Genomic DNA, 27189 nt, shown 5'->3' on the forward strand with positions numbered 1-27189 from the left:
GTCGGAATTTATCGCCGCACACTTCGCCAGTTCCGGTACGACTTCAACAGCGGAATCTGCCAGAGGACCCTCAAATTGGGCACACTCGGTGTGAAAGCGCTGAAAAAACACCAGTTAGCTTCTAAAAGTCTCCAGCAAAGTCACGTAATCACACACTTCTGTACGCCTTTGTCACCAGTTCCCAGTCCAATTTCATCCAGTTCTGCTCGACCCGAACTCTGCACTGCCTCTACCACCTAACAGTCAAGCGACATTCAAACCATCTTTGGCCCAACTCAGATGGTGAAAGCAGAGGTGCTTTCGATTTTGAACACTGTGTGTGTGTCAGTGTAAGTGTGTGTGCGCACACACCAGGGTTATTATAGTTAACTCAAATTAAATACCTTGATTAAAAACTATACTTAAACTACTTAGATCACTTGTTAAACTAATTGAAACTAAACTAAAATGAAAAAACAAACTGAAAAGCTAAATTAAAATAAACACTAATGAAAATTTTAAAACTATAATAACCCTGACACGCACTCATTCACTCCATTCTTCATAGTTTGAGCTGCTCTGTGAATGGCAATAAATGTGATTATTTGTTTAAAGCAATTCTGGGACCGCATTTTTCCTTACTTTTTTGTACTTCGTGTAGGTCTTAAATTTAGTTCAAAATGGTCTTAAAAAGGTCTTAAAAAGTCTTAAATTTGACTTGTTCAAACCTGCAGAGACCCTGCTGTGCATCTCTAATTAAAGTCAATAGTTGTTTTATATATCGGTTAAAATTAAATTGCATAATGTAATCTTGTCTTTACTAGTACACTTTACATGGAGTGTTGATTACAACTACACAGCTTGCCCCTTTGATCAGTTGAAACACAAAAAATCAAACTACAGGTAACCATAGTTGGGAGGTGAGACTGTGCATCTCTGATTAGAGTCGTTTTTTTTTTTATAAATCGTTATTTTGTCTTTACTAGTACACTTTACATGGAATGTTGATTACAACTACACAGCTTGACTTGTGGAACAGCTGAACCACAGTTTTAAATCTACAGGTAACCATAGTTCTGTAATGCAGGAGTTTCCAAATGACTGACACACAGACAGAGCAGAGTGGATGCTGAGCGAAGCTTTAATCAGAAAGTAAGAATATCACATGATTTAGTAATGATATACAAAAGTATTGACTACAGTTATACAAGTACTACAGATAATGAGTACATTAACATTATCTTTATTTTATTCTTCTTTGCCTCAGTTTCATAATATGAATCAACAGAAAGGCAGCATGAGTTCCCTGAAAGACTTCTGTAAGGTTTGAAGAAAGAAATCACAAATTTACAGTCTTACCATATCATATTAGTCATATTAATTAAAATATAAATTTATTAGGGAAAGGTAAAGTCAAATTGAAAAGTTTTTTTCTGAATTATCAACAACTCTGCCATAGAAAAAATTGACATGCTGTCAGGGCTACGGTGTCTTTCACAATGTCTTGGGTCTTTTAATTTAAGACATATGGCAGTATATGTTTATGTAGATTTATAGATTTTAAGCTCATCCTGTAGTATCCTGAGCACCTCCCTCCTCCTTTTGCTCCTGCTACTTCTTCTGTCTTCTTCCCATCCACTACATTCCTACATTACCCTTTCCTGAAGTTGCCTCTGCCACTGGGGCCTGCTCCTCTGTAACTGCCAACATTTGTGGAAACGCCTTGTTGAGGTTTTGTGGGTAAAGTTTGTGAATTTTCTGAAAAACAATAGGGGGCAACTTGTCCACCACTAGAGCAGCTTGTGCACTGCATAGCCCTTTGTCGGTTGCAACGGAATATGTTGCTCAGACCGATTGATCCCCCAAGTCGCTGGAGGGCTCCCTGTAGATCCTCGTCAGGTATGATATTACCACTACGCGGCTGGAATATGTTGGAAAACACAACAGCGTAGTTATGCCATTTCTGAATCGCTTTAATGCTATTAAGAATTCTCCATTTACCTGATTTGCTTGTACATCTTTTATCACATGGGGAAGCAAGAACGTAGAAAAGCAACAAATCATTTTTGTTAAGATTATTGACCAAGATGTTAATGTGCTGCAGAGTACGGTACTCTGCATGATCTGCTCCACCCTCCTTAACTTCATTAGGACACCGTCTATTAACATCATCCCAGGTCTTAACCCCTCGAGGACATTTTGTCAGAACATCAGGCCACTGCACACGTCCACCAGGACACTGATCCAGAACATTAGGCCATCTCAGAACTGTGGCTGCAACCACCCTCGTGCCGGTGTACACTTCACAATTAAGAATCTCCCTCCTGACTCTGCCTCCATCGTCAAGTTGACTGATGTCATACATCTTCGTGTCTTTGTTGTATGGGATGGTTACTGCCAGGCTGAACATTGGGTTTCTTCTGTCAGAAAAAAATGGATCCAAAAGACATAAACCAGGTGTTATTTAAAACAGTTGGGCAATATAGGAAGATAGAGACCAAACCAAATTGCAGAATTCAGTCCCATGTTGCCACTGCCAGTATCTCTGTTTGATTATCAACTAAAATACATTTATAATAAATAGTACAAATATACACATAATAGATGTGATAAATATTAAACTATTTATCCTGAAGTAGATACATTGTTATTGTGAATTTAAAACAAGCATATGGAAATTAATCAGGTCCTACTTTGTATAAAGTAGCGTTTTCCTGGCAGTTTCTCGTGCTTGTTTTATGTGTTTGTTTTTGACGTTTCTTTCTCAGATTGTAACTATTATTTTAAAAAGCACAACATGAGTAACTTTTGCTTAAGTCCTTACTGACCTTGCACCGTTGCTGCTCGTGTAGCTTGGTGTGTACCTGCAACAAGAAACGCATGTAAAGTGTTACTGCGATGTTTGATCTTTTGATAGAGACGATAAGAACCTGATATGATAATTTTGAGAGGTGCACTGGTCATACAATTATCAGACACTAGGTTGGTTTGAAAAGGAAACAATAAACACACAACAGCTCACCACTTTATATTAGAAATGTATCGATACAAAAGACTTGTACTTGCCCAATTCAGTTTTATTAGCACAACTGAGATGGAACGACTCTTCAGACTACTGTTTTGAGATTATGAAATAGAATTACAAAGGTAACTTGACTAGATTTTGTCATGATTTCTTGTTGTTTTTTTTTAGGAATTGGTTGTATTTTTGTGTATATGTCGACTCACCTGTTCAAGATCTCATCTACAATTGGTGCAAATTGGTTCTGGTCCACAGCTGCCAAACTGTTTCCATCGAACAGCAACAGGCAGAGTGTTACAGCCATCCAGCACCAGCCAGCCATCTGAGTGTTACACAAACAGCATCAGCACAGGGCATTTAGTACATCACAGTACAGTAGAATAACATCTGTGATTACTGACTGATAAATTATTACTTGATTAATAGAATATTTCTTTATATACAAATGCTCTGTCCCATAAGTCCAACCTGAAGTCAAATTCACTGTCGAGCTCAGTAAGGACACTGGAAATGGTTGTTGTTGCTAAAAGATCATTAAGCTGCTGACTCATGACAATCATGGGAAATTAAGGGAAATTCAATGTGTCATTATCCTGTAATTGCCACCTGCAGCCAGAGTGGACTCTGCTCAGAGCTACAGTCTCACTTTAATGTGGCATAATGATGTTTTCTGGAACTGAAACGGCTGGTGAGACTCTTCAATAGGCTTTTATATGGAAAATATGTGTGAAAATAAGGCTTTACTGTAACCACAGTCCATATTTCAAACTTGTTTGCTAATTCAAACTTATTTTTGGCCAACCTGCACCAACCTGACAAATTCCACTGCCTCATTAAAAGCAGGCCCAATTAATTTTCAGCACTGAGATTTAAAATGAGCAAGTGTTCCTTTATAATCGTAAAATCAAGACATGGAAATGAATGCCATCTTTTCTCATTCGTACAGTCCATTACAACACCTTGCTTTGAGGTTATGTAGAGAAGAAAAAAACATTTACCCGCCCAGCATTTTTTCAGGTTATGTAGAGAAGACAAAAAACATTTACTTGCTCACCATTTCTTTTGTCTTTTGTATTCTAAAATTTGATTTATATTCAGTTCCAGTTAAATATCTTTTACCTGCTTTGGTGGAGAAAGATGTTGCACAACTGCAAGTGACTCAGTTTCCTTCTCAGTGCAGGGTTAGGTATCAGTGAATTCACACTGAGGGAAGTGACATTTTTATAGTAAATAGGCAGACCGAGGCCAAACCCTCAGAGCTGACCAATGTCCATATTAGGGCTTTGACTTTTGGCCAAAAATCATATTTGAAGTTCATATGTTTATCAATATTAATATTTGAATATTTTCGAATATGTATTAATAATATTTTGACCATTAAATGCCGTCAGTAAGACCTATATTGGTATCAAACTTAAATTGTACATGTTCTGTCCACCAGAGGGTAGTGTACCAGTCAATGTCAATAGGCAGGCAATGATGTTTCAGAAGAAAAATACATGACTGTTTTCAAAGTTTTTATTAAAAGTCAGACCCCTCTTCCTCTTCCAGCTTGCCAGGATGTAGTGTTTAGAGGTGGACTCTCAAGTTGCTGGTCGTCACGTGGTATGTGAGTTTGGTCTTACATATTTAACATATTTTTTTGTCCTTAGTCGTGATTTTTCCCTGTTCCTTTGGGAACCCAAAGTAGGCTTGTAGGCTTTGGCGCAGCCATTGTTCTGGTATACAAAATAGGCGCTAACCAGGACGCTAACGTCACCTACAGGAGCCCAGATGACCAATAAAAGCCTTGCTAATGAGTTCGAGATTCACAACTTCACCAGGCTGGAAAAGCCTCGTAATCTGAATTGCAAACAACGTTTACAAGCAAACACATTTACAAAATATAATGCCTATACAGGTTGGAATATTAAGGGCTGCCTAATATTCCTTAGAATACTTTTATTTTTGTAAATATTCTAATTATATTCGAATAATGCAGTTTGGAGTCAAAGCCGTAGTCCATATTCGAACAAGTATCTGAGAAATAATGAACAGAAGAAACTGTGTATCTGCAAATGATGCACTTAAAGCTGAAAATGACAACAGAAATACATGTGTTTGCAGATTTCACATATCATCTGGTAGGCAGCATGATCCAGTGTTGTGTTTGGCTGGATCTAATTGAGCTAAACACACTGCAGGACTGAGAGTTTCTGTTTAAAGCGTTGAAGCGTTACAACTGTGGTTCACAGTAAATATATGTACTTAAGTTCTGCAGCTGACGATTCAAGGATGGAGGTGGAAAAGTTAATCTGGATATGGTGTTATGGTGCTCACAGTGAAGAGTTTGCTCTTGACCACGTCTTTCTGCTGCAGTTGATCTCAGTGGTAATGAAATAAAAACTGGGTTGTTCTGATTGTGTTCATAGTTAACACAGATACACAAACCAGAATGGATGCTTAGCGAAGCTTTATTCAGAACAAACAGACATCAAGAGATGTGTACAGTGACATCAGTACTGTAAATACTGAGGACAATAAAATCTTTTTTTTTTGTTGCATTTTTTGAAAGAAAAAAAATGTCACCTATCAGTATGAGAAATTACTTTAAAATGATTCTTGCTCTATATAGTAATAATATACTAAACTTGTTTGTTTCAAAGCGAAGGAAGTTTGTCACAGTCGAGGTGGATTTGTGGAGCTGCTGAAGTTCTAACAAATCAGTTTCACGTGAATCACAGCTTTCCCAAAACTTAACTACCCCATCTTGATCGTAAAGCCCCCAATACCCCATCCTCCTGTGCGTTTTCCAACTCCCCCAATACCCCAACTACCTCTGCGTCTGCCACCTCCTCTGCGTCTTCCAAATCGCCCAAGACCCCAACCACCTCTGCGTCTGCTACCTCCTCTGCGTCTTCCATATCGCCCGAGACCCCAACCACCTCTGCGTCTGCTACCTCCTCTGCGTCTTCCATATCGCCTGAGACCCCAACCACCTCTGCGTCTGCTACCTCCTCTGCGTCTTCCATATCGCCCAAGACCCCAACCACCTCTGCGTCTGCTACCTCCTCTGCGTCTTCCAAATCGCCCAAGACCCCAACCACCTCTGCGTCTGCTACCTCCTCTGCGTCTTCCATATCGCCCAAGACCCCAACCACCTCTGCGTCTGCTACCTCCTCTGCGTCTTCCAAATCGCCCAAGACCCCAACCACCTCTGCGTCTGCTACCTCCTCTGCGGCTTCCATATCGCCCAAGACCCCAACCACCTCTGCGTCTGCTACGTCCTCTGCGTCTTCCATATCGCCCAAGACCCCAACCACCTCTGCGTCTGCTACCTCCTCTGCGTCTTCCATATCGCCCAAGACCCCAACCACCTCTGCGTCTGCTACGTCCTCTGCGTCTTCCATATCGCCCGAGACCCCAACCACCTCTGCGTCTGCTACCTCCTCTGCGTCTTCCATATCGCCTGAGACCCCAACCACCTCTGCGTCTGCCACCTCCTCTGCGTCTTCCAAATCGCCCGAGACCCCAACCACCTCTGCGTCTGCTAAATCGCCCAAAACCCCAACCTCCTCTGCGTCTGCCAAATCGCCCAGGAGCCCAACCACCTCTGCGTCTGCTACCTCCTCTGCGTCTGCCAAATCGCCCAAGACCCCAACCACCTCTACGCCTTCTACCACCTCTACGCCTACAAATACCTCTATGCCTGCAGCCACCTCTACGCCTGACGCCACCTCTACGGCTAACGCCTCGTCTGCGTTTTCCCCCTCGTCTTCGCCTTCTCATTCCTCTACCTTTTCGCCTCTTACTCCTTCTCATTCCTCTGCCTTTTCGCCCCTTATGCCTTCTCATTCCTCTGCTCTTTCCCTCTCGTCTTCGTTTTCTCATTCCTCTGCCTCTTCGCCCCTTACGTCTTCTCATTCCTCTGCCTTTTCCCCCTCGTCTTCGCCTTCCCATTCCTCTGCCTTTTCGCCCTTTACGTCTTCTCATTCCTCTGCCTTTTCCCCCTCTTCTTCGTCTTCTCATTCCTCTCCCTTTTCGCCCTGTACGTCTTCTCATTCCTCTGCCTTTTCCCCCTCTTCTTCGCCTTCTCATTCCTCTGCCATTTCGCCCCTTACGTCTTCTCATTCCTCTCCCTTTTCTCCCCTTACGTCTTCTCATTCCCCTACCTTTGCGTCCCTTAAGTCTTGTCATTCCTCTGCCTTTTCCCCTCTTTCGCCTTCTCATTCCTCTGCCTTTTCGTCCTTTACGCCTTCTCATTCCTCTCCCTTTTCGCCCCTTACGTCTTCTCATTCCTCTGCCTTTTCCCCTCTTACGTCTTCTCATTCCTCTGCCTTTTCGCCCCTTACGCCTTCTCATTCCTCTCCCTTTTCGCCCCTTACGTCTTCTCATTCCTCTGCCTTTTCCCCTTTTACTCCTTCTCATTCCTCTGCCTTTTCGCCCCTTACGTCTTCTCATTCCTCTGCCTTTTCCCCTTTTACTCCTTCTCATTCCTCTCCCTTTTCGCCCCTTACGTCTTCTCATTCCTCTGCCTTTTCCCCTTTTACTCCTTCTCATTCCTCTGCCTTTTCGCCCCTTACGTCTTCTCATTGCTCTGCCTTTTCGCCCCTTACGTCTTCTCATTCCTCTGCCTTTTCCCCCTCTTCTTCGCCTTCTCATTCCTCTGCCTTTTTGCCCCTTACGTCTTCTCATTCCTCTGCCTTTTCGCCCCCTACGCCTTCTCATTCCTCTGCCTTTTCGCCCCTTCTGTCTTCTCATTCCTCTGCCTTTTCCCCCTAGTCTTCGCCTTCTCATTTCTCTGCCTTTTTGCCCCTCACGCCTTCTCATTCCTCTACCTTCACATCCTTTATGCCCGCTGCATTTCCCACCTTGTGAGGGTGGCGCACCTCCATTTGGAATTACGCCATTTTCAAAACCATTTTCAGGTCCGCCTTCTGAGGGTGGTGCACCTGCATTTGGAATTACGCTACTTCCAATACCACTATCAACACCACCTTGACTGCCTGTGGATGATGTGGGTGGCTGGCCAGGGCTGGCACCTGACATTGTATCGTCTGAAACACATGAGTGTGCAACTTGATCACCACTAGAGCAACTAGTGCAATGCATACTACCATCCTGTCTATCACAACGGAATATATTGCTTAGACCGATTGCCCCTCGGGTACCACTGTAGGTCCCTAGTCGCTCAAGGGCTCCACTCAACTCTTTCTCAGTTTTGAGCGTACCATCACTGTGTTGGGATATTTTAGAAAACACAACAGCGTAATTACGCCATTGCTGAATGTGATTAATCCTTTTTAGCATGTTCTCTCTATGATTGCCGCTTGTACATTTTTCAACACATGGGGAGGCATAAGCATAGAGAAGCAAAAATTCCCGATCATGCTTATTACTATGGCTAAACAAGTCATCCAGGTGGTCCACAACGCGTGACACTGCATGATCTCCTCCTTCACCTCCTTCCCGAAGTCTGGCTGCAATCAACCTCCTGCCGATGTACACCTCATTCTTGTTGAGCTTTTTCTTCACAGCACCAACTGGATCACTTTTAGAGACTGCTTCAAGGATATCGTCAGTATTCTGGTTCTGGTCATCTGGGATCCTTACAGCCAGACTCAACTTGCCGTCTGTCTGGTACCTGTCAAAGAAAAACATAAAAGACATTCCACTATGTGTTTGAGATCTTTTGGGGCAGAACACAATATTCTGTAGACTGAAGATGACATCTTTCTGACAACACCCATCCCTTTGGCGGATTTCAAAGAGTCTTTGTCTCTGCACTGCGACTGCCCGTCACTGCGTTCTCCTAAAACATACCAGGAAAAAAAATGCCTTTGGAGTTGGACTGCTTGACCTACCAGTGATTATATATAATTAGTGGAGGGTGCTTCTCCCGTGCCTTGCTTTTCTAAAAAATGATAGAAAACGGTGGTGTGCAGCGGAGGAGAGAAGTCTCCACCAGATGCTCCATATCCTAGGAAAACGATGGTATTGTTGGCAACGAGAAATTTCTGTGGCAGTCTTTTGTTTCTTTTACTCAGCTGTGTCAATGTAAAATAACAGTTTTCTAAAACTTAATCTCGTCAATAAACAAAGATTTTGATACATTTGTATAACTTTCTTCGTTGGGCACACTGCTCTGATTGGCAGTATTTTGTTGATACATAAAGTGAACTAGACTCTCAGTAACAGCGACTTTATTTCTGACTGTGTTTTATCAGTTGCCCAAGATGTTTTACAGTATTGCTTAGTGTTAAACCAATTCTAGAAAGGTATAGCGTTATCCAGCCATTAAAAATAATACTTATTTTACGTTTTATTAGTATCGGTACTTTATTAACTTCGTGCGACAGCGGGTGTGTCTGTGTGTGCAGCCTCTCTCTACTTCCATTTTGTATTTTTTTTTTTTTTTTTTTTTTTTATTGATAGTGCAGCTGAAGATATGACAGGAAACGGGATGAGAAAGAGGGGGAAAGAGACCTGTGGCAAAGGGCGCCAAGGCTGGGACTCAAACCCGGGGCCGCCTCAGAGAGGACAAAGCCTCTGCACATGGGACCCCCGCTCTACCAACTGAGCTCAACAGCGCCCCCTCTCTGCTTCCATTTAAGGACACTTTCGTTAGCGTTGAGGAAGAGGTGAAGGCAATACATTTGCAGAAATGTGATTAAGCTCCACAGCAGGTCAAAGTAGCAGAGCAGCAGCAACAGGAAGATTAAGGGGCAAAAAAAAAATCAGTATCAGTATCGAGATGTTTTAGGCAGGTATTGTAGCAAAGTTGTAATTTTGGTATCGTGACAACACTAGTGTTGCTTGAAATATAATCATGCCAATTACTAGAGCTTCTGTATACTCGATTCCCAGAAAGATTGGGTGCAGAACACAGAACAAAAGCTTAACTCATATGACTTCCTCCTTTGGCTTGATGGTTTTGGAGATCAGAAGCACTTTTTCATAGCTGCTGTACCTGTGTGCTGTCAAAATACTAGTTTGTAGACATGTTTTCCGCACAAATTATAACCCCAGCTACATTCTTTGTACTTTGTAAGCATCTGTACTACCTTCTATACCCCACGGCAATATCCTGCTGTATTCCAGCTCCTTGTGATGTCTCGCACATCTGTAAATAGCATAAGCCTTCTATTAAGTGATACAGAAGTTGACTCACTTTTTCAAGATGCCATCCACAATTCCTGCAAGCCTGTTCTGGTCCACATCAGCCAGACTGTTCTCAGTAGAGAGGAAGAAGGCGAGCGCTGCAACCATCCAGCAGAGGCCAGCCATCTGCACACAGATCAAGATGGGAGGCAGTTGAAGCAGTTTTTTGAAAACCGTATCATCAGAATAGGATGAAAGACACACAAGATAATAACTAGCAAATATATGATCATCTCGTAATGGCTGATATGAGTGTATATGCATATGATTGGTTGGCTTTTATTTTATTATCTATGCACCGTGGCTATTTCATCCTATTGGTGAGGTACAGAATATTCATACAAAGGTCCATGACATGCGGGCTGAGGTGAGTTGATATGGAATGACCCAATACTTCTGCTCTTACTACATCATGTCTATCAATTAAACTGTGACACTGGAATGTCATTGATAAATTTCACAAGTTGATGTCAAATAACTTCCTTTTTTTGTTTTTTTCTGCAGTGTTCAGAAAGCTGTTAAAACAGTTGATGAGCGGAACCTCTGTGCAAAACGAGTCCTTTGCTTTTTCATATGCATTTGTATACTGAGTGATTTAGTCTTGTCTGATGTGAACACACCACATACTTTAAACAATCTTAGAATTAAAACAGTGAAACAGAAGTTCTGCCAAACACTGACTTTCTCAGCCTCTTGTAGTTCTTAATGTGGCTTTATGAAGTCTTTGGAAAACTGTTTGAAATTTTTACAAGGTGTCAGGAGAGATGAGATCCATTAAAGGCCTAATAACTGCATAAATTGAGAAACAATGATCAGTGAAGCCTGTTGCTACCTCCTGAGAATGAAGCCAGATGCAGCCAAGTGAAAATCTTTTACCTTCTTCGTAGAGAAAGATGTCTGACGGATGCTGCCACCCACCTCTGCTGTTTTCCTCTCAGGTGCTGCTTCAGTGCCAACCGTCACAAAGAAGGGCGTTTTTATAGAGGAGAAGTTGATGACATCCAACCCCTCAGAGTCACACCATGACCTTATTTGAACATATTTTTCTACAATTAGGAAGATGAAAGAATATTGAGACTGTAGGAGGTCTTGTCTTTGATATGCATCTTAGATTTTACATTTAGACCAAAGAAAACCTATTGAGTACGAGATTACTTTAACTTTTTAATGCATCTAACAGCTATGGCTGTAAAATTACCCATTTTAGGTTAAGTAGTTAGAAGCTCAACAAATTCAAGTATAAAACATTTGCATCTACACTCACACACATGCTCCCACATTAAGGCTGAAGGAGACACAGAACTATGTGACGCAAGTGAACCAGAACTCTGAGACATAAAGACAACTCAGAAATGTTGCTTGGTGCAACTATTTTGTAATTCTTTGTAGTATTCTTCCATCTTTTTGTAGTCAGTTTGTTGTTGCCTCCGTAAAAGGCCTTAGGTGAACTGATGCTTTCTTTGAGGACAGTGTTTTGTGTCTCAGAAAGTAAAACCAGATCTGCCTGCTCATTCTGACATAAAGATTGAAGATGGAGATACGGACATACAGAAGGAAGTTCCAGTCAGGCTACCATCTTCTACACTTCAGCTTTTCAGACAAATAAAGAGGAAGAGCAGCACAAACGTTTTGCTGTTTTACATATTGTAATTGTTGCAAAACGATTGGCATGACTTTCTATTACACATCTGTTCTTGTAGTAGTGTCAGGTTTTCATTTGGGGGGGAGGATTTGTCTAGTTGGATTCATGGACAAACTGTTTAGATGTTAGTGGTCAAAACTCAAGCTGACCTCATGTCTATCCTATTTTAGTAACATGACATCTGTTTTTCTACGTTTAACTTTTTAAGAATTCCTTCATCATCTTCACAGAATATATCAGTCTGGACAAAAATGTATGTAAATTGCAACTTGCCTGGAGGCTTACAACTCCAAGGCGGTAATTCTCTTTTTTTTCTGTATTGCTTCAGCAGAAAGTTGATAGTAAACCACAGGTTTTACTCAGCAGTTCTCTGATTATTTAGATTTGAATTTTAGAGCTGGTGTTGATCTTTAAAACTGCCTCTCCATCCTGATTCGCAGATCGAGGAGATTTCAGCAGAAACACAAAGGGAAGAGATGAATCAGCTGTACGTCCGAGAAGAGGAAGAAACTTTAAGAGTGAGGCAACACAAAAACTACACACATCTTTTTACACTTTTTGTAATGATCGAGATTATAACATTTAAAGAATTAGCTTATTTAAAGTTGTGAAGAAAGCTTATTTTGCATGTTGACCTGCCTCTGGGCTGGCAATGAGCAGAAGCCTTATGTTTTTGGGTTGCCCATCTGTCCGTGTGCACAAAGAAGGAACTGGATAGATTTTGGGTGTCAAAGATCAAGTTAACTGTGACCTCACGACAATTCATATAATTATGATTCTTTACAAAAATATCCAATGGGAAAAAATGATGAAGTTGTGACATTGTATATCCATAACGTCAAAGGTCAACCATGTTCTGGTGTTTCTAGTTTATTCAAATATTTGAAAATAGAAAACCAACACTTTTAGATTCAGAGACGTACTTTTTTTCCCCTAATTTTGTCGAGATGTTTTTTGTACATACCAGTTTTCTATCGATCCTTCATTTATAAATGTACTGTAATGTTGGTGAAGGGAACAACACGCCATGTTTAGAACTTGGACTTCAAGACTTGAGACTTTCCAGAGATGGCAGACTAATCTTGGTTTGTGATACCAGTCATGTCTGTCTTCGAATCAACAATAAACATTTTACGATACTCCACAAAGTTATGACATCTATAAAAGGGAAACACGATAAATGAATAAAAAAATCACCTGAAGTATAAACAAGGTCAAAAAGATTTTCCAAACTCTCAAATGTTTAGATGTTTGCCTTCAGCAGCAGGTGTCGAGCTTTATTGATGGATTGATTCAGCCTGAACTTCTCCCGTGAGGTGAAAACATGTTTTAAGGGAAATTAACTGTAAGTGAAACATCTAACATTTACAACCTGCCATAAAACAGTGTTGCTGGGAAGGAGGGAGAGTTGAACTACAGTCACTTAATGTTTGATAACACCTGTAACTCATTACATTCATTGTCAGGTTTCAGGCTTGTGGAAAACACTGTGGAGCAGAAATGGACTCCGGTGGTTTGGTTCGGCCTTGTCTCCTTCTTTTCATCTCTATTTGTGTGTGTGCCGTCTCTGGAAATCCTTTATGTGAGTAGAACCAGAATGGATGGAGTTTGGAAATGGAGAAAAAAGTGGTGAAGATTTGATTTAAAACTGTTGAGGCCGACTGTTTTCTGACGCTCGATTTAATACCATTAGTTTTTCATGTCCAAATCCAAATCAATTCTTCCAAAAATCAAACGTAATATTTATCATGACATATAGACATTTGGTGAATGTTTGGTGAGGTTATCTATGGAAGCTCAGTATTCAAGTTAAATGAAGTTATGACATTGTTGGGCCCTGCAGCGGGTATCAGGCTGTGCCATCGTAAATCTAGTTGTTGTCTTTGACGCACTTAAGCAGCGAGCTTAAAAAAAAAAACACAACATATATATTGTATTTTACTTTAAATGGTCTGTTTGTTTCAGGGCAGTTCAACAAATATGTTTACAGTATCTGTCTCCAATTGTGGAGAGTCACTTAAAGGGTAAATCAGATGTTACTCAGTTGCATTGTGGGTAATGTAGGCACCAGGTTTTGAAATAGAAGACAGATGAGTGGGGTAAAAGGTGATTTTCTGGTTCTGTTCTTTTGCTTTTGATTGTATGTTATCCAGTCGGACTTCCTCAGACCTGTAAACACACTTTAATGTGTCAGATTTGACGAGTTACTCTTGAAGCACATTTACTGTGGCAACACACATTTGACGTCTTTCACTGCTAAGTATTATTGTTGACACTGCAGTGATCCTTTCTGTTTCCTGCAGTCACAAATGGCAACAACACTGGACAAAGAGTTCATTCAACATGTAGTTTATAATATGAATGGATCACCACTTAATCTTACTCATTGTCGATTTAGCAGACAATAAATCAGTCTGTCATTAACACCCCTAAACAAATGGTAGGCACATAAAACCAAAACATTATGCGTGCCCAGATACCAGATGTTGTTATGGAGGTTTTAATGTGCAGGTATTTGAGTGAACCTACATTAATGTGTGTGTTCTGTATTAACTTGTATGTTTTTTCTGTTCCTAAAGATACTTCAGTCATCGATTGTACTACAGGTAGCTCACAAGAATTTGGTCCAGTGGATGAAGGATATGAAGGTAAGTTCGATATTACACTTGTTTTACGTCACAGATTTTAAAATAAGATTAATGTCAAATAATCAAGCAAAAGGTGATTATAGAAAAAGAGTTGTCTGTTTCTTTGCAAGAGGCAGATATTTTCTAAATTGATTATAATAAATCAAATCTGTTCAAATAAAATTACCATCTAATTATTTAATTTCTTTTTTTTTTCTTTTTGTACTTTATTTTTATGGAAAGAACATAAACAACATACAACATACAGAAAGACATAGAACAGTTGGTCACCTACACATGCATTACACATTCCTGTTCAGACATTATACTGATGGAGATACAAGTCAGTTCATACAGTAATGGCTCAGTAAACATCTCTTGTGGACACAAACACAATCCATTTTTCCCAGTATTGCACATTCTTATCCATCCTTAGACTTGGCAAAAAGGTCTTCCTTTCCATATTTTGAATATTAGTCACAATATCAATCCAGTCTGTGGCCTGCAACAATTCTCAGGTTACAGCTTTCTTGCTGGCTGCTAAGAATTTAAAAAAATATCTGTCTTGCACCAGTAAAAGGGGTGCAATATTGCCCAAATAGATTGTTGTAAAAGAGCAGTAAATTTCCTCATCAAAAATATTTTGTATTACCCGTATAATCTCTTGCCAGTATGGCTGAATATCTGGGCAGCTCCAAAATATATGAAACAAGTTTCTTATTGTCCTTATTTTTGTACATGTTAATAAATGTCAATTAAGTTGGTCTCACATTCCTCTGTTGGTTTTATCTCATCATTACAACCTGATACCTAATACGACCTGATTTGAAGATACCTAAAGAAATCCGATTTTTCTAACCCATATGTATCCGAAATTTTCTGAAAACTATCAAATTCTCCCTTCGATGCAATTGAACAGTAAGAAGTGATTCCCCTACTATACCAATGCTATACCATCAAACTATACCATCAATCCTTGTGGGCTTGAATTCGGGGTCAATGACGTGCATGACCATCTGTCAATATCTGACCATCTGTCAATATTGCTTCAACCCTCTGACCATTATTCCTTAATTATTTAATTTATTAACCATTTATTATACCACGTTTGTGTTGATCCTTCTCAAACACTGAAATGGATACCAATACTTTTTTAGAATTAAAAAGTTGGATTTACTATCATATGTGGAAAAGTGTCATGATTTATGAGGTGATGCATCAATAATGAGCCACTACAGAATACATTATCTGCTCAAGGCTCATGAGTACACAGTATACATATCAGTGAAATGCATCATTTATTAAAAGTTCACTCAGATAAGTAATTTAGTCCTTCTTACAATGCTCCCATCATGCTGCAGGGGATGTGGAGTTGGTTACTGGGATCGCAGCAGGAAGGGGTGTGAAGTTGGTGCCATACATGTTTGACAAACACCTGGAGTATCTGGAGCTGAGCTTTATGACTGGAGACACCAGCGTGACCATTCGCACCAAGAAGCCGCTGGACGCAGACACACTGACAGACGTGAGTTATGACAACACTGTCTGATAGATATTAAGTTGATTTACTGATAAATCCCAACAGCAAATGTGTTCTACTGCCTGGATTGAATTTCCTCACATGCTCATGTCTGTATTAATATTATTTTTGCGTCTATTCAGCTTCCGTCTGAACTTTCTGTTCAGGACTTGCTGCTACATTATGTCCAATATCTCATATTCAACCTTCAGCACATCTTTACGTTGAGTTTTCTAGTGTGTTCTGTCAGGTGTCTCCACAGACCTCAAGTGCCCTGTGTTCCTGTCTTACAGAGTGGCGGCATCTTGTTTTACTCCATCATGTGTGATGGTGTAATTAAGGTGAGTGAAATGTAAAAGTCACAGTATTCACTGAGCACTGCAAAATAAAATATTTCAAATGATGTGTTTGTCTTTGCAGCAAAACAACACTCGGAGACTGAAAATCAGTGACATCAATGACAACAGCCCGATATTTGAAGAGAAGCTCTACAGTCAGAATGTCTCTGAGGTGAGTCACTGCAATCTGTGAGAAAGAGACTGTAGACCTCCTGCACAATACACCTGTATCTACTGTCAGGAACTGAGCAGAAATATAAATGCAACATTTAAATTTTTGATCCAGTTTTGTCAAATCATGTCTTTCAAATGTTTTTGATATATTGGTTAAACTCTGTGTTAGTGACAGTCTAAGGCCCAGTCCACACATACAGTGGGATTTTCAGAAACAGGTTTATTTAAGAAAACACAACTAATGGCCAATCACATACATTAAGTATGCTCTGGTCGGTTGCTTAGCTACAGAAAATACTATTAATGAGGAAGTGTTTGTATGGTCATTTTCTATTTTCCATTCCAGCAGAGTACAATCTCAAGGACTCCAATATCATAGCACATACTCAGAGTTCACATTTGTCTACGATGCTACATACGCTGAATAAGTATGTTTGTCTGCCTCATTGGTACGTAAATACGGTGTTTTCAGCAAATTAGCTTGCCCGAAAACGAAACTACAGTAAATCTTAAAAGTCTCTTTCGTGGTAATTATCCTTTTACATAAAGGTTTGACTCATATTCAATCACAAATAATTGCTTTTTGGTGAGAGTTTCACTTTGCAACAGTGCTGAAGTGTGTACAAAAGGCTTTGTAAGTGTGGAGCGGGCCTAAACTACATGAGAATAATGGTGTTCACACCAGATACTGATGAAAACTAGTGGAGCAGAGGCTAATTTGTAGTGAAGTCCAAGAAGAATTTACTTGAAAATGTTTGTTTTATTTTTCTTTAGTTTTGTCTGTAATTGGCTGAGATGTGTGACTATAACCACCAGTTAGAGTGGATAAATGTTGTAACAAACACTTTGTTCAGACTAAGTGTTTACTTGTATGAACAACAGAAACATGCATGTGTGTATCTTTGTATCTGCATAATTGGTCTTGTTCTTCTTTCAGTCAGAACCTGTGGGATTCGAAGTTGTTCGAGTGACGGCGACGGACGCAGACATCACCAACAACGCAATCACATATTCCATTGTAATAAGATTTACCTATATTTATACAAGTTTTTTTAATTAGGAGATATTTGTAGTAACATTCATGTTGCTTATCACTGCACTGAAACACAAGTGAATTTAAATAATATAAACCAAACCAACAAGAGAAGATCAGCAGATTGACATTTACATTAAAAACAAGAACGAACAAGATTTGAACACAGTCTGGAATAATGAAATATACTCCCTCCATCATGAATGAAAGAGTCACTCTTGCCACTCTGCTTCTACAAGTTTCATCATGAGTAAAACGTAATGTTCAACTTGAAAATGTGATGTTCACTTTCTTCCATAAGGAACCAGCTTCAGAGGTCTTTGAGGTGACCAGCGCAGGAGCTGTTCGCTTGAAGAAACGTTTAAACTACAATTTAGTCCAACAGTACAACTTAATAGTGAAAGCCAGTGTGAGTAAAATTATGGATACTGACAGAAATAACAAATACAGAAATAACATGACTGACATGACTACCTGATGGATCTGCTTTGTCTATGTTGTTCTTCACCACAGGATCCCTTGGGGTTGAGTGACACAGCCACTGTGGTGATTAACGTAGAAGACTTTGACAACTTGAATCCATATTTCAGCCACAGCTTGTACCGGGCTTTTATTCCAGAGAATCAGGTGAGTCTTTTAAACTAAATACTACAAGTGAAGAAGCGTCATGGATGAGAGGTGAAACATGAGAGTCCAGTTTTCTACGATATAACACCCAGAAATACCTTCAGCTTCAAAACTACAATATTTCTCTCACAAGTCTTGACATGTCTCGGCTTCCACAATGTCAGAACACTTCTTTTTAAAGCAACATTATGTAGAAATCCCCACGGTTTCTGGGTGCAACACCAGTATCGTGAACACAAATCCCAGGTCTGTAACAGTTTGTCAGTTTGCTAGCAGCAAGTGATTGAGGAGTTTGTTGAGTTGAGTTTGGGGAACAACATTTGAACTTTAACCACTTGTGCGTTACATATTTCAGGATGGACCTTTCCAGACCATTGAGCCAGAGGCAATAAAAGCTCAGGACGGAGACACGGGGATCAACGTGGCTCTGATTTATAGCATCAGTGAAGGTAAATACAACAGGAAAATAAAACTACGAATTCAGCTCAGACAGGCAAAACACTAAAATATGTGAAACACTCCGTATTTAACCTCGTCTTTGTTGTTTAGTGTCTCCAGCAGAGTATCAGAGTAACTTCCAGATTGACTCCAGCAGTGGAGTTTTGACTGTGCAGACTCCAATAGACAGAGAAGAGATGAACAGCAGTGTGATCTCTGTCAACATCGAGGTAACAACATCCTAATATTTGGTGACATGTGACGCTCGTAGCACATATCAGACAGAGGCTCATGTATTTGTTGGAAAAGTAAAGCTAATGTTTACGTTTGAAAAGTTAGAATATAAACATGTCCCTTCAATAATTATCTGTTATATTCTTTCTGCAGGCGGCTCAGACAGACGACAGCTTGAAGACAGCTAACGCTGTGGTGTCTGTCACCATCAAGGATGTGAATGATAACGCTCCAAAGTTTGACCGGTCCAACTACTCTGTTTCACTTTTAGAGAATTCTCCTGTTGACGCTGTCGTATTCAGAGCCGTCGTCACCGACCTGGACCAGGTACATTTTTACTGAAAACACTTTGATTAATAATAATTATTCAATAATCTTTTCCATGATCCTGTTTCTCCAGGGAGGATTTGTGGGAACATTGCGGATCCTTCCAGAATCGGCTCCCTTCTCTATCAGTTCTGATGGGACAGTCAGAGTGAAGGACTCCACAGCTCTGGACAGAGAGACGACTACAAGCTTCACTTTTCAGGTGATCCAGATTTCACATTGAACATAAACCCTGAACTTTCTGGTTGTTGCAGGACTATTGCAACAACTACTGCTGCAGGACATTGTTGTTTACATGTTTACATTATAAAGTGAAACTCTCGCCAAAAAGCAACCAAGGCTTTATTTGTGATTGAATATGAGTCAAACCTTCATCTAAATGCATAATTACAGCGAAAGAGGCACACAAGATTTACCGTTGTTTTGTTTTCAGGCAAGCTAATTTTCAATGGGGTGCTACGGGCACTTTGACGCAAGCATCAAAATCTCTATTTTTAAAACACTAAGAAGGCTCGACACAACATGAAACTTTGCTCGTAGTATCACCAGGGTCTCTACACATGAACACGAGCATTGAGAACATTTTTTGTGTACGCAGAGTTTACTTAAAAGAAGGTTTTTGAACTACTCATCTTTGGAGCTGGATCTCCAGAGCACTGTCGTCAAGGCAGACAAAAAGTGTCGATCCCCGAGTATGACCTAATAGTCAGGAGAGTAATGGTGGACCTCCTACCTGTCAGGTCACACTAGGGGTTGACACTTTTTGTCTGCCATGACAGCAGCACGCCAGAGGTGCTACTGCTAACGTGAGTTGTCCAAAAACCTTCTTTTTAGTACTTTCTGGTTGTTGCAGGACTATTGCAACAACTACTGCTGCAGGACATTGTTGTATCTGAGCACGTTTACAATTTTTTACAAGTCAGATGCTGTTCTTTTGTTGATTTAAAGATCGAAGCAGCGGAGACGAATCCACCAAATAATGTTGCAACAGCAGAAGTCAATGTGACTCTTCTGGATGAGAATGACAACAGTCCTGTTTTCACCAGTGACACGTACGAGGGAAAGGTGTTTGCAAATCAAACTGAGGGAATGTTGCTGGTCCAGGTGAGTGACTAAAGCAAGAAGAATATCGCTGAATATGATTTAAGTCCTTCTAATCAGTGTTAATTGATTAATTGGATGCACAGCCTGAAGATGGCCCACTTCAGGTTGTATAAGATATTCTGATAGAAACAGATTTTACATTAAAAAGGGAGTAACATCCCTTAAATTTGCATTACACCTGACATGACACTTAAAAACACTTATTAATTGATTGATATTATATTACTTTACGCTGCCCCTCTATCCCAACAACAATCAGTGAACCTTACACCTGTTCATGAGCGTAACAGGCGGGGTGGAGTTCCTCAGGGTTCAGTTTGAGGTCACTTTCTTTTGTCCTTGCAATAAATAAAGGTGGAGTTACAGCTACATCCTTGAACGCTGATGACTCAGTTCTATAAGTAATCCTGAATTTACAACTCAGTGAACTTAAAGAATCACTTCATTATTTAATGCTTCACATATTTTATTGATCAGTCTTCCAGATGTCTGCTGGGTGCAGTATCAAATGAAATCCTGCCACTGATTCATCCTTTAGTGTAACGTTGTTATAGTTTGGATAGTGTTAACATCATCAATACCAGTATGGAACCTGATCTGTTTTTATAATAGCAAGCAATCTGACATGTTAAATGTATGTTTACAAAAGCATTTTATCAAAATGGGACACATTCTTTTCAAGTGAGTTAGAAGGTGCACTGTTTAAAATGGCAGGGCAATTTTTTCTTAGATAAAAGCATTAAAATAAATGCTATGCTTTTAATAACTTAATAAAGTTTGTTCTTGAGAACGAAAAAAATCTTTAAAATTCGTAAATCAAGTTTGGTGTGAAATAATCAGAGATTAAATTTTTAGGCCCTGTCGCCCGGCCCTGGTTTGGGATGTTTTAGTTTTTTCTTGTCAACTTGTCGTTTCGATTTTACATTGTTAAATTGCTGTTAAGATGATTTGTATAATTTCACACAAAGGTTGAGGCAAAAGATGTTGACGATGGCGCAAATGGACAGATCACGTACTCAATCGACTTTGGGAACACTGACGGCTACTTCTCCATCGAGGAGAAAACTGGAATGATCAGGCTGGCTAAAGCAATTCCACTGGTTGAAAAAAGGATTTTGGAGTTCCCTCTCTACGTAACGGCCAGAGATGGTAGGTCTGAACAGTATTTCTCATAGTATTCAGCACAACCAGACGTAGCACTGAATCACACAATTATCTAGTATGTGAATGGCTCAGAGTGATTATTCAGTCCCTGTAGATGAACACTTGGATTACAGTTTTTCTCAATTGTTTACACACAAAAATTGGTACTTGAGACACAATGACTACAACATGTAACTCATGCACAAACCTCCTGAACCAATTCTGCTTAACTACAGGCACAATTCCTGCTTTACACTCAAATTGCAGTTCTAAAACACACTTTTTTCAAAACACTACACACAATTCTCTGCATTTGGCACAATTCATGAAGAAAATCTCAAGGAACACACTGTCATTCAAAATTCTAGTTAATTCAAAAGTTAATTGCCCTACTATGCACACTGACTCATCACATGGGCAAACACCTGTCACACAGTTTTACAATTAGCTGTCAGAGCTTTAGTATAGTTTTTTTTTCACTTTTACTGTATACAGTAAATTATTCTGTTGTTTTGTATGTAGACCACCACACAACACACTTATGTATGCACTGCCTGTAGTAAGTGTAACACTGAACAAAAAAAGGCCTAAGTCATTATGATGAATGGAGAAGAATTGTTTTCCATTCATCATAGTGTTTTACACTGAGCACATCAGTGTTCAACTGGTTCTTGTCTATTCATGTCTTTTCATATGATGGTTTGTGTGTCATTTGAAAACAAAATACCATTTAGAAAAGAAATAACATTGTTTTGAATGTAAAGTTTCATTTTGCAGGAGAATTGAGGGGTTTTGCCCAAAGTGTGTGTATTTTTTGATTTGTGTGTAGAGTTCTGAGAGGATGAGGCATGCTTTCAGAAAATGTGTGTAAACAATAGAGAAAAATTGTAAAATGCTCTCTTTGAGCTGAAACATCCAAACACTTGATCTCAGTCATAAGAGACGTGTTGGGCACTTCACCTTTGGCACTATTGAATTCTTTCTGGTCATAAAGTTGTTATCACACCCATCTAACTATCAGCTCCAACTGTCCATTACTGATGTCTTCTTTCAAACATGCTTTTTGAGGTTTCTATTTCCTAGCTTAAACACTGGTCCATAAAGAGCCCAGAGCTTTTATCTTAAATATTAAATGACTTAAATATTTAGATTGTAGACGAGCTTGGATGAGATGTTGTACAGTCTGGTTCATCTGAAGCATACTGAGGTCTTGGTTTAGTGTGAAACACCCTGAAAAAGTTACGAAAGATTCTGAGACTCATCCTAAACACATTCAACCACCTCCACAGACAGAAGTTAGAAAAAAGAGTTGTCATGCTCAATATTAAAATGAATTACGATATTTTTTCTCCATGTCTCCTCTAGGTGGAAGTGTATCCCGTTCTACCACAGCACAGGTGATCATTCGTGCTCTACCCACAAACGAGCCTCCACAGTTTTCTAAACCGCTTTACGAGGCCTCCATCTTCAGCAATGCTCCGTATAAAACACCTGTCGTCACTGTCGAGGTAAAAACACGCCCAGCTGCTGTCAGCTCACATCTGTTGGAAAATTTCCTCCTTGTTTTCAGAAACACAAACTGTAATATGAGCAGTGTGAACTGAGCTGTGAGCGACGTGGTTAATGTGTCACTGAGCGTGTTGTTTGATCGCTCACTGGAACGTTTCCATGACTGTGAAAAGCTCAAAGGTTAAAGACAAAGTGGAGATGTCCAAACAGGTAATACTGCCACGAAGCAGCCAAGATCAGCAAAACCTGATGGATCAATTCAGAAAACTGAATCTTTAACTTTGAGTCGATCGGTCTTGAGAAAAGATGATCCTGCACGCTGCTCCTGCTCAGCACAACAAGCAGAGTACAAGGCATCCATCTTGACACACTGACCAAATCTTATTTATTAATACCTCTAATGTTTGTAATTCTTAATCCACCACCTTTTCAGGCTTCAGACCCCGATGTGGGTGACCAGGGTCGGCTGGTCTACAGTCTGGAAGACACTACTTATTTTGACGTGGATCCGTCCACCGGTCTGGTGTTTGTGGTGTCAGCAGTGGAGCTGGCTGGACAGAAGGTTGAGTTGAAGGTGCATGCCGACGACCTCCAAGGACTTCAGGCTACGACCACGGTGGAGGTGAGTGGAGAAGAATGTACAGACGTTTGTTAGAAAGGTAAGAAAAGTAACTCAACATCCAGCAGAGGCCACAAACAAGTCTGAGTCTAAATAAATGTGTCGATAACTCTCGGTAAAGACGGATGAAGGACCTCGACTCTCTGCTGATTTATACGTCACAAATACTTCATTAAATATAGGAAGAGGTCTCCGTTAAACCCACAAAACATTTCATCCTGTAAATAATAGTTAAGGTTAAGTTTCATTAATTTTCTATACGATACGTGAGACTGATGTGTCACCATGTTTTGCTACTGTCAGTCCAGTATTTACCACTGAGAAAGTTATCTGCAGACTTTATTTTAGCAACAAAAGACATATATATGGTTCTGAACTTAAGCACAGAAGCCAAAAGAGACGAGAAAAAAATATTCTGGTGGTCCAGTTTCAATTGTTTCTTTTTATCCATCTGTGAAAACAGTTGAATGAGGTTTTGGCGGGGGAAAAAAAGTTTTTGTTATTGTAATACTAATTTTGACCACAAGAGGTCAAAGTGCACCGCTGCTCTGTGTGCTTACAGTTTTTGCCTGATGCTTAAACACTTAGTGGTTGTTATGCCCAAAGCATCACAACCTCTAACTTTGGTGATCATGCCCTAAACAACAGCACCAACCCTGCAAACACAATATATGCTTTGCACCGTGTTTGAAATTCTCCAACACACTTATTGCAAAACACTATCAACAGTTTTGAAATGGGATTGTTAGGTTTTGTTTTAAGAGTTTTATTTTGCCGTATAAGTTAGGAGTTTATCTCCATGTGCTGTGTCTTACTCGGCCCGTGTGTTAAGTTATAACACAGTGAGCAAAAGTCTGCAACATGTGTAAGCATTCGGGAAAAACTGTGATAAAACTGCTGAGTGTTAATCCAAACGTGAACATGAACTGGCATTTCTATTGTATTTATTCAAGTTTATTTTTATTCTTTTTATATTTCTCCTTTTTGTCAACTCCTACCTCGAGCTGCTACTTTTTTAAAATTCAATTTCTCCTACAGGGGATCAATAAGGATACATCTTAAACACAAGACGTGACAGTAATGTAAAACAAAAAAAAAGAAATGCCAAAACTTCCAGATAAAACATAAAGAACGATCTTGGCAACAATGAACACGGATGGAAACAAACATTTTCACAATGTTGGAGCTCCAACTTTGTGAGAATAACTGATTTATTTTAATAGTCTTACAGTTTCCTTTCCTGATATTTTGATGTCCTCTAAAGGATTTTAATGGATTTTACATGTGATTCAATGAAGAACATTTCAATAAGATTCCTGCACTCACCACTCTCTGTTATCCCTCCAGGTGACGGTCAGGGGAAATGTGAGCAGCAGTGACGTGGTCGTCATCCGTCTCAACCAGCCAGCTAACACTGTGGAGAACAAGATCCCCGACATGGAGAGGTAGGACAAGTTCAGCTCACCATAAAGACGCTTTGGAGATGTTTTTGTTTCCAGTTTATTTCATTTGTAATTTGTTTATTCCTCCAGCTCTTTAACTAACGCTCTTGGCTGGACCGTGGACGTCATCAAGGTATCCAACACGAACAGACGAGCCTCTGGGTCCAGGATGCGGAGGGCAGCCGTGTGGACTCGGGTCAGCTTCATCTGTTTGGATGGAGGCACGGTGGTGTCCGGTGAAGAAGTCACAACGTAAGAGTTTGATTTTTAATGACAACATTCAGCGTGAACCAGACAGATTTATGTATTAGTTAGCTTTCATTTACAGTCCTGCTTCTTCTTGTGTGATTTAACTATTTAAAGTGTAAATCTACAAGAAAAATGTGTTATTTATCCAAAGTGAACGCTAAAGAGGACACCGCAAACTGTTACTGTCATTTACTGTTACTGTTTTCACCATGTTAGTCATGTGACAGCTGTAATATAATAATTAACAGTATTCATATAGTAACTTCTCTAAACAGAGAAAACAAAGTGTTTGTACAGTGACATAAAATAAAATTCAGCACATGTAAGTTAAAAAGTTGGAGCTGACCTCTTGTGTCTGATCCATCAGGAAGCTGCAGAGCGATTCAGAAGCTGTGAGGGAGGAGCTTGTTAAAGTGTTCGGGGACAGTGTTCAATTTGAGGTAGAGTCAGAGCCTCAAGGCCCCGCCTCCAACCCGGCTGTGGCCATCGCTGTGGGCGTCCTGGTGCCGCTGATCATAGTGGGATTGATTGTTTCGTTCTCGTCAGGTGAGACTGAACACAATGTGACTCTGACTGGTTCTTCTTGTTAATGTCTTTACTTTTAGTGAATATTATTTCAACTCATCTAACACTAACATGCAAATCCTGTCTGTTGTTACAGACAGGATCTTTTTAAAAATGTAAGTGACAGTTTGTTTGTCTGTTTTTTTCCAGGAGGGGGAGTATACGCAGATTTGATAACTTCTCAAAGGGGTAAGAAACTCGCCTGTTTTTGAAAGACTTGTTAAGATTCAGCAACAAGGCTTGTGTCTACAGCTTGTCTGCTGTGATCTGAATTGATTTGAAAAGACAATACTTACATCCTTTATTAAGCTGAAGTCTTCACTGTAGCTGCTTAGCTGAAAGTTGAAGTTGGTGCACGAGCTCACAGCAGACAAGCTGTATGGAGACGTGTTGTTTCTTTGTTTTTTTTCTTTCTTTCTCAAATTTCTCGCCTGTGTTCTCTACATGAATTAAGGTTGAAAAGCTCATGCAAATATTTAACAATCTGTGAAATATTTTGGTTTAAAAAATTTATCAAATTGAGTGCTTCAAATTAATCAAAGTGTGGACACTAATGATGAACCTTAAACTGTTTTAACGAGAAGTTTAACCAGAATCTTTTTATCATTGTTAATAATATGTAATATTTAAGTTAAAGTTTCTAACTTTAATGTGTGTTTAATCTCTCAGGTCCCAGAAGGAGGAGAAGAATTCTCTCGAAGTATTGGGATCATAGAGAACTTTTAATTATGGCCTATAACACACTCGACATGTTGAAATGTCGTCACAGCTCTTAATTAACGGCCTGTTTTAAAAGGAGCCCCTTCGTTGTGTTTCAGCAACAAGGCTTGTGTCTCCATACAGCTCGTCTGCTGTGATCTGAATTGATTTCAAAAGACGTTACTTACATCCTTTATTTAGCTGAAATCGTAACTGTAGCTGCTCAGCTGAAGTTGAAGTGGGTGCACGAGCTCGACCACATGGAAGGTGTAAATAATTATTTTCAGTTCAATTCAGATCAAAACGAACGAACTGTATGGAGACATCTGATGTTTCTTTGGTTGTTTCTCTGTTTTAAATCAAGTCTCAGCTGCTTCAATTGTTTAGCAGAATACTGCTACTCTGTTTAACTGTGAAGCTCTGAACTGTTCCTTTTAAAGAGAGACAGATTTTTCTGTATCCCTCTGAGGCTTCCATACTTACAGACACCACAGCAGCTGGGTTGAGTTTTATTGATCAGCTGCTGTCAAGTTAAGTTTCAAATTTAAATTAAAACTTTTTTCTTGAGAGATAAATCATGAACAAACACTTTATTCTCGGAACGATCTGATTTATTTCAGGTAAAATGTTCCTTCGATGCTGGAAACGACAGTCGAGTTTAATATAAATCAAATGTCAGGTACCTGCTTTTGTTTTCTTTGTCTCTTTTTCAAAAATGTAAATGATGTTAAAGCAGCTCTGCAGTAACTTTTGTTTCCAT

At 39.8% G+C, this 27189-nt stretch overlaps 2 protein-coding genes across 2 annotated transcripts in view; both read left to right on the forward strand.

Annotated features, from left to right (window-relative positions):
- LOC115592183 (cadherin EGF LAG seven-pass G-type receptor 2-like) overlaps positions 1–26521 on the forward strand; it is a 32754-nt gene extending 6233 nt beyond the window's left edge. The window contains exons 4-25 of the mRNA XM_030434730.1: positions 12224–12301; positions 13250–13365; positions 14363–14431; positions 15772–15935; positions 16223–16270; positions 16350–16439; positions 17379–17459; positions 17776–17883; positions 17988–18101; positions 18457–18550; positions 18651–18769; positions 18927–19100; positions 19174–19302; positions 20049–20204; positions 21173–21353; positions 22713–22855; positions 23290–23478; positions 24823–24920; positions 25008–25169; positions 25534–25712; positions 25881–25919; positions 26400–26521. Coding sequence (XP_030290590.1) covers positions 13284–13365; positions 14363–14431; positions 15772–15935; positions 16223–16270; positions 16350–16439; positions 17379–17459; positions 17776–17883; positions 17988–18101; positions 18457–18550; positions 18651–18769; positions 18927–19100; positions 19174–19302; positions 20049–20204; positions 21173–21353; positions 22713–22855; positions 23290–23478; positions 24823–24920; positions 25008–25169; positions 25534–25712; positions 25881–25919; positions 26400–26506 — 2526 coding nt within the window. The 5' untranslated portion in view covers positions 12224–12301; positions 13250–13283 and the 3' untranslated portion in view covers positions 26507–26521. The remainder of the gene's footprint in view (positions 1–12223; positions 12302–13249; positions 13366–14362; positions 14432–15771; positions 15936–16222; positions 16271–16349; positions 16440–17378; positions 17460–17775; positions 17884–17987; positions 18102–18456; positions 18551–18650; positions 18770–18926; positions 19101–19173; positions 19303–20048; positions 20205–21172; positions 21354–22712; positions 22856–23289; positions 23479–24822; positions 24921–25007; positions 25170–25533; positions 25713–25880; positions 25920–26399) is intronic.
- LOC115586706 (serine-rich adhesin for platelets-like) lies at positions 4775–10298 on the forward strand. The gene is made up of 4 exons (XM_030425977.1): positions 4775–4838; positions 5763–7563; positions 8518–8620; positions 10161–10298. Exons 1-4 carry the CDS (start codon positions 4775–4777, stop codon positions 10296–10298), a joined length of 2106 nt encoding a protein of 701 aa, XP_030281837.1.
- Positions 26522–27189: the final 668 nt, after the last annotated feature.

The sequence above is a fragment of the Sparus aurata genome, chromosome 1 (genome assembly GCF_900880675.1).
Source record: "Sparus aurata chromosome 1, fSpaAur1.1, whole genome shotgun sequence".
Lineage (NCBI taxonomy): Eukaryota > Metazoa > Chordata > Actinopteri > Spariformes > Sparidae > Sparus > Sparus aurata.